Source organism: Lonchura striata, chromosome 21 (genome assembly GCF_050655825.1).
Source record: "Lonchura striata isolate lonStrDom1 chromosome 21, ASM5065582v1, whole genome shotgun sequence".
Taxonomy (NCBI): domain Eukaryota; kingdom Metazoa; phylum Chordata; class Aves; order Passeriformes; family Estrildidae; genus Lonchura; species Lonchura striata.
In genome coordinates, this window is record NC_140723.1 from 1,164,715 (window position 1) to 1,176,263 (window position 11,549).

The following is an 11,549-nucleotide window of genomic DNA, read 5'->3' on the forward strand; positions in this document are numbered from 1 at the left end:
TCTGTAGTGGATGTAGAGACAGGGCATAGAAACAGCTCCTTTTTTAACACATATAGCACAAACTTGAGCACGGGTATGTTGTATATATAAACTGATTTTCCAAGGTTAAAGTAAATCATGTGAAGGATTCTCCATCTACTACACAAAATCCATTCCAAGCTGCTCGACAATTCTGCTTTTTTAAAAACAGAAGGAATTTAATTTCCCCTCGCTGGACCCTCAAAGCACAAGTGACAGTTCCTCAGAGGAGTTTAGTGCACCCCTGGCACACGACTGCCCCACACCCAGCCCAAGGCCTGCCCTGTGTCCCCCGGGATGTGTCACCAGGACACCAGGGACACACATCAGCTCGTGCCATTAGCTACTTGGTCACAGAACTGGGCTGGCTGAGGACATTTCCTTTTCCTTGGAACAAGAGAAGAATGTGGCAGCATTAGGTTTGCAGTTGGATTTGAGCTTAAATGTCTTTTCCAGCCTTAAGAGTTCCGTGATTGTCAGATCAGCATCAAAGGAGGAATCCCTGTATTTGTTTTCCTGCTGAACAGATCCTGTCAGGCCAAACATAGTTAGGTCACATCTCACTGCTGGAGAGCGATTTCTTCTCTTCCTGCCTGCTCAGGGGGTAGGAATCTTTAAGCTCTTTGCTTTCCTGAACCTCCACTTTGTTCCTCTTGGCCATGATCCTGTTGATTTCCATGAAGGTTTTATTCTTGGTCTCAGGAACGATGAAGAATATGTAAAGCATGGTGGCGATGCAGATGGCACAGAAGATGAGGAAGCTGTAGGGCCCCAGCCCAGCCTGGGGCAGCGACAGGAGAGAGCAGGGTCAGGGCAGCATTCCAGCTGGGAGCTTCCTGCTCTGGCCCTGCTGCACCCTGCACTGGCTGCAGGAAATGCAGCCATGGTGAGGTGCTCATGATTTAACCTGAACGACTCAAAGCTGGGGTGGTTTTAGATTCTGCCTTCTCAAACCACCACCACGGGTTTGTTGGAAACTTACTGGGAAAGAAGGGTGAGGGTCTGCTCTGTAACTCAAACAAAACTCAGGTGAAAGTCAGGGACTGCAGCAGTTTATGGGTCACTGGTGCTGGGGGCAGTTTAACCAGGCACCCAGATTTCAGAACCTAAAACTGTCCCCCCAAGGCACATCCTGCAGTGGAAGATGGGGAATTTGCCATCTTTTCCAAGTTCCTGAGCTCAGGGAGAGACCTGGCAATCAAACTGCTTTCTTTTAAAGCCTGTGCAACAGCCAGGTATGATGAGAAAAGCAACAACATCAGCCTCTTGCCCTTGAAGCAATCCCTCACACGGGTTTTGGGAACCAACAAGTGCATTTACACTCCTCAAAGCCCTCTGTAAGAACCCAGGGGTGAGGTTTTGCCCTGTGCTGGGTTCTTACCTCCATGTAGAGGAACAGCAGCCCCACGGTGAAGTTGCTCAGCCAGTGCACAGAGCCCCCCACCATGAACGCCGCGGGCCGGGACGACTGCAGGAACATCTCCGTGATCATCACAGCAGGAATGGGACCTGCAAGGCAGCTGCAGGTGAGAAACCCCAAAGGCAATCAATCCCCTCGCCCTGAATTCCTGATTAGACTGCTCATTTCAGTGGCAGACAGCGGTTTCAACTGTCAGTAAATCAAACAAGGATTCCATTTAAAGGAAAAAACGAGACAATTAAATTACTTGCACAGGGCATGGCCGCACGGAGGTGAAATTCAGCCTGCCTGGATGAGCTCCACAAAGGTTTTGGTTGGAAACTGAAGACAGCACCTGGCTTTACCCAGCTTGTGGGGGGACTGGGTGGCTGTGGGCACTTACTGGGTCCGAGGGCGTGTCCAATGATGTAGGCAATGACACAGAGGATGCTGAGGTAGGACATCCAGGAGACAGTGCTCTGCAAGGATTGAATCACAGGTGAGGGGTGCTGCCTGTCTGAGCATCACCAGCACGTTCCAGGCACGGCTCACACTAGGACTGAAGGCATTCTGAGGCACTGTGACCCTTCAGTGCCATAACTGGCCACAGAAAGCACAGCCTGGGCATGGTCCTTGCTGCCAAAGGGATGCAGCAGGAGCTGGGACCGTGACATCCTGGGAGGAGCACGCAGGCAAGCAGGACCACAGCCTTTCTGTAAGGTAGATATGCACCTACACAGACTTTCATGCTGCCCCCTCCTCCCCAGGGTGTAGAAGCATCCTCAGAATATTCCAATGGCCTGTTCCCTGGAAAGCCCAGAAATCATGAGAGGGACCAGCTGAGCCATTCATACGTACCTGGAGATTGAGGGCCAGAGTTAGGACTGCACAGGAGGCAGAGCACAGCACAAAGCCAGCCAGGAGAAGGATCCTCCTCCCCAGGGACTCCACAATGAAAACCTGGAAGAGGCAGGAGAGGGGGAGACACCAGGGGCTCAGCAATTGTTGCAGATGTTTTTGTCCAGGGGACACCAAAGGGAAAACATTTCCCAGTGCGTGCCAACAACGCTCTAGTGGAAGGATTTTGGCATGAGATGATCTTTAAGGTCCCTTCCAACCCGAACCATTCTGTGACTGTAGGATTCCATGAGCACAACCTAATTTAAACAGGGGAGGGGAGAGCTCAGAGAGCCCCAGCACAGACTCACAGCCAGCAGAGTCATGAGGACGTTGATGGCACCTATTGACACGGTGACATACTGGATGCTGCTGCTGTGCACCCCTGCTGACTCGAAGATTCTGTCTGCGTAGTAGAAGACCTGCAGCAGAACCACAGCTGTGTTAATACATGGGCAGAGTGTGGGCATCCCCCTTTTGGCTGCTTTAAATCCTGGTGCTGGCACACAGAAGCCCAAGGATGGGATTTGTCCGTTCCTGGAGACGCTGTTTGGATCTGGGCACAAGCACTTTGCTCTAAAAACACTCCAGTGATCATTAACAGGGCAGCTGACCCTGCACCTTGTCCATGGCTTTGGTACTGGCCAGGGCTGACCCAGCGCCGTGGGACACAGCCTGGGTGAAGGGGCACTCCCAGGAGTGTGCCCTGTGCCAGCACTGCCCCGTCACCCCTCTGAAGTGCAGCCCTCCTTGGTGTGTCCTGTGCCAGCACTGCCCCGTCACCCCTCTGAAGTGCAGCCCTCCTTGGTGTGCCCTGTGCCAGCACTGCCCCATCACCCCTCTGAAGTTCAGCCCTCCTTGGTGTGCCCTGTGCCAGCACTGCCCCATCACCCCTCTGAAGTTCAGCCCTCCTTGGTGTGCCCTGTGCCAGCACTGCCCTGTCATCCCTCTGAAGTTCAGCCCTCCTCTGTCCCCCAGCCCTCCCCACTCACCCCATTGACCCCCGAGAGCTGCTGGCCGGCCATCATGACGATGATGGAGATGAGCTGCCACCTCAGGCCCCTGAAGGTGAACAGGCTGAGCACAGAGAACTGCCCTTCCTCCTTCTCGGACCGGTTCTCCTGGTACATCTCTTGGATCTCCTCATCCACGTCCTGCCAGCCCCTCAGCCTCTGCAGAGCTGGTGGGAGAGCACGGGTGTGGGAATCCAGAGCTTCCCTCTGGCTGGCCTGGCAGGGGTCAGGAACCCCCTGGACAGAGCCCCCAGAGACATTGTCTGTGATCTCTGGCCATGGAAAAGAGTTTTCAATCTTACAGGATGAATTACCAGCTCTGAGTGTTTGATATGAGTAATAATTAAGTGTGGCACGGGTGCAAAAGTAAAATTTTAGGGTTCTAGATTAGGGGTCCAAAGGGGACAAGATGGAGGAAATTGGGTGTGCCTTGTCCTTTTTCTCCTTCTTCATGCCCTCCATGTCTCACTGTGGTGTTGGCATTTTTCTGTTGGTTCAGGCTGGGGACACACTGTCCAACGTAGGTGACAGATATTGGCACGTTCTTGTAAATCCAGCCCAGGGAGTTTCTGGTATTTAATGTTTGTCACATCCCACTGAGGGCAGAGCCCCACACGCTGCCCTGCAGGACAGAGCTGGGCAGGGCAGCAGAACATGTGAGAGATAAACAGAATAAACAACCTGGAAACCAGCACAGACCAATTATGGCTTCTGCTTTGGCAGCGGGGCTGAGAGACAGAGACTTTCTACAATCTGGGGATCGTCAATACCTCAGATTCTGACACACGGGGAGCTGTGAGCCCCAGGCTGGCAGAGCTGTGAGCCCCGGGCTGGCAGAGCTGTGAGCCCCAGGCTGGCAGAGCTCTGAGCCCCAGGCTGGCAGAGCTGTGAGCCCCAGGCTGGCAGAGCTGTGAGCCCCAGGCTGGCAGAGCTGTCCTGCTCCAGCCCAGGAGCAGCGTGTGCCCCTGGGCAGCCGTGGCTCCGTGCTGGGCACGGGGCATCCACACACCCAGGGAAAGGAGCAGAGTCCTGGGAGTTCCAGCCATCAGCAGCACGTCAGTGGAGAACTTCCCAGCCTCCTGCTGTGTCCCACAGCAGATCCATCCCACCCCATCCCACCCCACCTGCCCTCCTGGGGAGGATGGCACTCACTGTACCTCTCCGTGCCCGCTCTTCGTCGCCCTTTTGGATGAGCAGGTATCTGGGACTCTCGGGGAAAAAGGGCAATGTCAGGAGCTGGATCAGGGACGGGATCCCAGTGAGCCCCAGCAGCACAGGCCACCCTGCAGCAAGGTCAGAGCACGTCAGCTGAGAGAAATCCTCCCCTGTGCAGCCCACAGAGAGGTCCTGAGCCACAGCCTCACCTTCAGCGTTCCCAAGGATGCTGTTGAGACCGAGGATCTGAGCTGCAAGGATGCCAATGGTGATGAAGAGCTGTGGGACCACCCCAATAGCTCCTCTCAGGTTTTTGGGGGACATTTCTCCAAGGAACATAGGAACCACATTGGAAGCCAGACCTAGAAGTTAAGGGAACAGTATTAGACGTGCAGCTGAGCCTCCAGCAAGCTGCTGATTTCCCTTGGGAAACAAAAGAGATTCCTGATGAACCACGGGACGCACAGAAAATTCACACTCAAACCTTTCTGCTTTGAGGGTCTGGGTTGTCAGCTGCTGGGCAGCAAAGCACTTGTGGAGTCTGACAGGTTAGCCTGCCTTGCCTACAGAGCCAGCAGATGATTTGGGGGTGTCTGGTTTGAGTGTTCAGGGCTCATCCTCTTGAATGCAGCTTTCTCCCAGCAGGCTCTGCCAGGAACAGCACAAGGCACACACACACACAAAAAAATAAAAACCTGTGCTGCTTCAGGTTTGGAAACAAACTCCAAATATAAGAGAGGAAGATTTCGCTTCCTCTAAAACAAGAAGAGAAATCAGGATCCAAACACGCTGATGTGAAAGTGGAAGGAAATGACTTTGTGTTGGCTTTTAAAACTTCCCTGTTCAGCAAGGCTTGCAGGTGGCTTGCTGGAACAGGTATTTATGCTCTAATAAGGGCACCAGGGACATGGGTTATTTTTGGGAACATTCTAGGGCTGCCCCCAGTGACCCCAGCGAGCTGCCAGCTCCTGTGCTTGCGCTGTAAATCCTGGCAGCTCCCAAACTCCTGGAGTCAAATGACCACAGGGAACTCTTATCTGACATTTCTGGAGTCCCTAGGCTTCAGGAGCTGGGTGTTACAAAGGTGATCAGGCTGGTTTTTGAAAGCTAAAAGGCCTAAAAGGCACAGAAACAAGTGCCACCAGTGCCAGAGGGTGCCACGCACTGGGATCCTCCCCAGGCACAGCAGGCACAGCTCAGGCCAGGCCAGCCTGGGAAGGACAAGCCAGGGCAGCCAGGCTGGCCTTGCTTCTTGGTTATAAATAACTGCAAAGAGGGATCACATTTAACAAGACCCTTAGCATTTATCCCAAGCTCCAGTGCTGAGAGCAGCTGCCAGCTTCAAGGGAGTCAAAAGCCAAAGTAAAACCATTGGATTATAAAAAAAAATGGAAAACAAGAAACTGGATTGGGGAAGCAACTCGATCTGTACATTCAGCAATTGCAATTGGCGGGCTAAGGCAGGAAATTTGTTTTTACAAGCTACCCCAGCTCATTAACACACCATGGAGTGTGCCAGTCTCACCAGCCCACAGCCAATTAATTGAGCCTAAATGCTCTTAGGAGCCTTATGGACCTGGCTGCGCTCGGGGCACCCAGCATGGTTCTGTTCTGTTCCTGCAGCTCCAGTGCAGCCACTCACACCAGGAACACACAGATATCCTTGGCTTCCATCTAACTCTGCAGGAAATCCAGTGCTCTGAGCCCTTTGCTCTCCCTTCTAACAATTCTTTTCTCCTGCAGGAAGAACAGCCAGTTCCAGGGCTGGATTATTGGAGCTGGCAATGCTTTGGATGGATTATTCTGGCTATGTTAAAAAGAAAAGAAGTAGACTATCTGCTTTAAGTTGTCTGGGAGAACAGATTCTCCTCAGCAGGTTTGGAGCTGCAGTGCCCAGCCGATGTTTATTGCTGCATTTACAGACACACATCTCCTCCCTCCAGCTTAAATTCCAGTCCCAGGGCCATTATCTCCCAAAGATCTTTAGTACTTCTGCACCAGGCTAAAGCACAGCCTTGTCATGCAGATTCCAAAGTGTGATACCTGTGAGAGCATCTGTTGGGAAATAAATCACCTTTACACAGCCAAAGAAATATTTATTGCTCTGCCTTTCCCATCCACTTACCAGCAAATATTCCCATGACCACACGGGAAAGGATGATTACTTCAAAGGTTTTTGCCAGCTCGGAGGTTCCCATAAGGATTGCAGCAGCGATGGAAAAGAGGTTATTTATCAGCAAAGTGCCCTTTCTGCAAAGTAACAGGAGAAGAGGTAGATTCAGCTGGGCATTTCTAATTTACAGGAAGATCCCCTCTGTGCCACGCTGTCCAAAACTCAAATTAATCATCATGCCACACGCTGGTCAAGGAGGAAATGGCAATTGCCACGTTTTGCCTGCAGGCAGTGAAGGCTTCTAGAAAGAAGAGATGTTTCTCAGGAAACCTGAGCAGCAGAAGCTGGGCCTGATCTGAGAGCCCAGGACTTTCCTTCCCTCAGCACCCAGCCCACAGCCTTGGCCATACCAGAAGCCCATAAATCCCTTCCATGGGGAGATAACTCCTGTGGCTGAGCCCAGCAGCTCCTCCTCATCCTCCAGGTGTGTGGGAGCTCCAGGGCTGGGCAAGGTGGAGCCACCCTGAGCTGAATGTTTTCTGCTCCCAGGGCAGGGCAGGAGCTCAGGCAGGGCTCTCCCTTACCTGCCACAGCTGTTGACCATGGGCCACACCATGAGTGAGCCAAAGAGGCCACCCAGAGGGAACATGGACACGGTGAGAGACCAGAGCAGCGTCTGGAAGCCTCTGTCCATGGGCACTCCAGTCCTGGCCAGGAAGGTTCTGTTGTAGAAGCCCTGCATGTGCTGGAAGGAACCACAAAGCAGATTTGGCACAGTGAGAAGGATTTTCGTGCTCTAAGGGTTAGATGAGAACAGCTGCCATAAAGCTCTGCCATAAAACAACTGTCCTGAGAGAAAACCAGAACGGGTGAGGTGGGAAATGAATGCAGGAGAGGGATGGAGAAGCCTGGGCTGGAGAAGGATGGAGAAGCCTGTGTTCCTAGGGGCTGTCCTGCCCTTAAGATGTGCCTGGCACAGAGAGAGGACAAGCCCGTGCCCACAAGCACCCATGGAGAACATTTAATTTCCATTATCCTACACCTGCCCTAACCCCGTGCACTCACCGGGGCGGGAGAGTTGATCACAGACACGTTGTAGCCGTACTGGAAGGAAGAGCCAAAGGCAGAGATCAGAGCTACCAGGGCCAGGGGAAGTGTCATTTTCTGCAGAGGGAGAGAAAAAATCCATGAGCACCACCTTGGAAGCGAGTCTGGCTCTTAGGCATTAATAACATCCAGTAAAAACAGAGAAATACACAAAGTCTTGCTTTCTGTGTTTTTGCCTTCGTTTTGCTGCATATAAAAGCCCAATGGGTTGTTTCCATTACAACTCATTTTGTTCTGCTTGATATGCCCACAGTCATTAGAGTAATTCACTCTGCTTTGCTGGTATTGATGAATCATTTGGATGATTATTTTTTTTTTTTTTCAAGTTACCATTCTTAAAACACCACCCTGCAGGGAAAAAGGTTGTATGCAATTATTCTTTTCCAACGTGCAAATTGGGCAGTGGAATCACACAGGATATTGGCACAGGAAAGCTTTGCAAGGAAGTGATTTTTGCATCAAGTGGCAAGATCTCTTTCCTGTTTGTTTTTCTCCCTCTGCATCTTGGGCTAGAGCTATTTATGGACCTAATTGATTGCCAGTGAAGCCAATTAGGATTTAGCCAGGCAGCCCCGAGGGTTGGCTGCGGGGTACCAGAGCTGCCCTAGGACAGAGGAGGGGAATTGCCATCTGGAGCAGGATCAACACCCCATTGTGGGCACATACTCCCCCGCAGCACAAACAACAAAACCACTCGCTTTTCCCAGCAGTTCAGCTGCCCTTCAGCCCCCGGGCTGTGCTGACAGAGCCGGGTTGTTGGGGTTTTGTTTGGCTGGGTTTTACAGCTCACTAATGCATCTCGCTGCTGCTACATCAATAAAGTCATTTTTCAGTTTCATCTCCTTCGCTGCTGCCACTGTTACCAGCCTTAATGGCCTTAATGTCTGCGAGGTTTTCAGTCCCAGCACTCAGAGGCCTCTGTCATTTCCCTAATTGAACATTTGCCCAAATAGCTGCTGGTGCTTCCTTCTATTCCTCAGAACCTCTGGCAGCTCAGCTGCAGGGATCTGCAGAGTTTAAGGTGTTACAGGAGATGGAAATTCAAGCATTGCAAGGAAGCTCAGGCTTCCAGGTCCCTTTTCTGGGAGGAGGCTGCTGACATTCTCTCACTGGTGAAGAAAAGCAGCTGCCTTGCTCTCATTAACCAAATCCCAGGAGCTCAAAAGAGCCACTGGTGTTAATTATTGACATCCAGCACTTTCAAGAAAACCTCTGGCATTCCCCAGCAGTGCAGTTGTGCAAGACTCCCCAAACACTGCTGCGAAAGGCAGCCCCATGCAGAAGCATCTGCAGCCCAAAACTGATTGGAAAATGGGAAAGAAACCACTCACAGAAGGGGAAAGTGCCACAGAAGGGGAACGTGCCACAGAAGTCATGGGGTGGGAGAGCTGCAGACAAATCTCGGTGCAACCCATCAACACAAACTGGGCTCAAGAATAGAAACATCTCAGCCCAAAAGAACAGGGTCTTTTCCTCTCTTTACAGGTACCCACAGATGCCCAGGGTTCATCCTGTATCCCTGGGGGACAGCAGGCTGGAGCAGGCAGCATACTCACCCCCTTGGCACCTTCACTGCCCTCGGAGCTGTCCTGCTTCCCTCCCTGCAGCTTCATGTCGGGTGTGAACCACAGATGCTGAGACAGCTTCTCCCGATGTCAGGGTGTGAACCACAGATGCTGAGACAGCTTCTCCCACTCACGGCAGCATGGAAATGCTCTGCACAGAGAAACCCCTCCTGTGACTCTCCCAAACCCTTCCAACCAGTGACAGGCTCTGTCAGACGGAGTGAGGCACTGATTGTTCATCCCCTTCCTCTGCCTGTCTCTCCCATAGCTGCAATTTCGTTTTCTTCCAACCAGATGTTCTTTTACCAGATCCTGCCTCAAGCAGAGGTGCTGCCCAGTGAGAGGGGGCACAGGCTCATCTCTCCAAGGAGAAGAGGCAGACTTTCACCAAAGTGCAAATGAGCCAATTTCCCCCGATATCTGGACGTATGGAGCAGGAGAGTCCCCGGAGCTGCAGCCCTGGGCACTGGGGTGGTACAGCCAGAGGCGTTGCCCAGCGACCGTGGGGCATCAGGGAACGTGGGCAGCAGCCCAGGCAACGGAGGGTGCTGGCCCCGAGCCACAGCCCTGCAGCTGAACCCCAAAAATCCCCCTGCAGACCAAGTGGCCAAAATGCTGCTCCTTGTCCTACCTTGCGGGACCAGCTGGCTCAGGCTCTCCGGCAGTGCTCAGAGCTCATCCTCCAGAGCTGTGGCCGTGTCTTGCAGAGCACCTGAGCTCCTTTCCCTCCGTGCAAGGGGTGCAGCACGTGCTGCTGGCTCTCTGTTACCCTCCTCTCTTATGGGATTGCTTTCAGAGCCCAGGACCTGGTTAATCATCCACTACAACTCCCAAGTTTACCAGAGAAATGCAAAGTTCAGAGGCGGCCGCAGCAGCCGCAGAAACGGGAACAAAACCTGCTCTTTATTGGCCTGTCTATTTTTACCAGCCAGTTGAGAATAAAGGCATCTCTTGAGCAACACCTCCTCCTTGAGCAGCATCTCCTCCTCCACGTGGAAGCAGCGTGCCCTGGAGCAGGAGGAAGAGCAGAGCCCTGCTCTCAGTGTGGAGGAATTCAGTCCCCAGACTCCCGGGCTTTTCTCTTTTATCTCATTTTTCAGTGAACAGCCTGAAGGCTCTGCTCCCAGGTGTGCTGGTGGGGATCCTGCTCCTGTGTCACAGCTACCGAGCCCGCAGCTCCTGCTGTCCTCACCCTTGCAGATCTTCAGCCAAGAAGGAAAACTCTGCCCCAGAGTTGGGGAAACTGCGAAGAGGACAAATTTCCATCATGGAATTCCAGTCCTTTAAAGGCAGTATCACCCTCTGGGAGCTCTTGGCAGAATTACAGCTGCTCTGACACTCAGTAAATACAGGCAAAGAGAATTCTCTATCGTGGTCTTTAAACTCTGCTCCTGAACTTGAAGAAATCATCTTGAAACACACAGGAATCAAAGAGAACACACATGTTTGCCATCAAAACCCGTTCATCAGAGTAAATATTTGCTTATGGCAGCAGAACAGTTGGAATATTTTCTGAACACAGCAGGAGTGTGGCAACAACATCTCTGTGGTTGCAATTGGCCCTGGGATGATCTTGGAAGAGGTTGGTGAAGGATACAGGATACAGGATTTACAGGATAGTAAATCAGCTCCGTGGATTCTCGAAGCAATTGCAGGGGTGTGACATCTTCAGCAGCTGGGATCCTGTTGGACTTGGCAAAGGACAGAGCCAGGAACGAGCAAAGAGCTGATTTTACAGGCATTTTACAAGCTCATTTTCCATCTCAGCTGCAGCACATCCCAAGTTTTACATCTGCTCTTCACCCCAGAGCTTGTGTGCCTGGAGACTTCCACTCTGCTCCGTGCCCCCCTGCCCTCACCAGCTCATGGGAAGAGTTCCCCTGCAGGGATTTATTTCTTTACCCTCAGCCTAATGATCTGTGCTCAAGGCTGGATCCTCTGAAACCCTGATATCTTTGGGGGGAAGAAAATGATTAAGAGGGCAAACTTAGTTTGCAGGACAGTAAATGTGCTGGAGAACGTTAGTGGTGAGCTGCAAAATGTGATGTTTGAGCAGCTGCAGGGTGCTCACTGCAATGCCCACCCTGAGGAGACACCCCTCCCGATATACCCACGAGTGACACCCTCTCACCTGCATTTTGGGAAGGAATTGCATGTTCAGGCCAAGCTAATTCAATATTCTGAGCTACAAGGGGACTTGAGGTGAAAGGAGGAGTTCAGAAATTAATGATCTGTCTGAAAATAAGCCTTACACAGACCCTGCTGTATCACTGCCCAAATGG

General features: G+C 52.1%; 1 protein-coding gene across 2 annotated transcripts; it reads right to left on the reverse strand.

Moving 5' to 3' along the window:
• Positions 1 to 170: 170 nt before the first annotated feature.
• Positions 171 to 11,537, reverse strand: LOC110474389 (solute carrier family 2, facilitated glucose transporter member 5). 2 transcript variants are annotated; one of them, XM_085558658.1, is made up of 14 exons: positions 10,865 to 11,537; positions 9,361 to 10,677; positions 9,259 to 9,318; positions 7,661 to 7,759; positions 7,180 to 7,340; positions 6,608 to 6,732; positions 4,692 to 4,844; positions 4,485 to 4,610; positions 3,307 to 3,494; positions 2,626 to 2,736; positions 2,276 to 2,377; positions 1,821 to 1,896; positions 1,400 to 1,527; positions 171 to 799 (listed from the first exon to the last, which is right to left on the reverse strand). In XM_085558658.1, exons 2-14 carry the CDS (start codon positions 9,505 to 9,507, stop codon positions 572 to 574), a joined length of 1,704 nt encoding a protein of 567 aa, XP_085414784.1. In that variant the 5' UTR covers positions 9,508 to 10,677; positions 10,865 to 11,537; the 3' UTR covers positions 171 to 571. The 2 variants fall into 2 exon arrangements, with proteins under 2 accessions (XP_085414784.1, XP_085414785.1); XM_085558659.1 differs by having other exon boundaries at positions 9,361 to 9,418; positions 9,899 to 11,537.
• Between the last annotated feature and the right edge of the window lie 12 nt (positions 11,538 to 11,549).

Coding starts and splice junctions, on each gene's coding strand:
- LOC110474389 (XM_085558658.1), bottom strand. CDS start 9,507: ATGAACAATCAGTGCCTCACTCCGTCTGACAGAGCCTGTCACTGGTTG. Junction 7,341..7,660: donor TGATCAACTCTCCCGCCCCG/GTGAGTGCACGG, acceptor GGTTCCTTCCAG/CACATGCAGGGCTTCTACAA. Junction 800..1,399: donor TGCTGTTCCTCTACATGGAG/GTAAGAACCCAG, acceptor TCGCTGCCCCAG/GCTGGGCTGGGGCCCTACAG.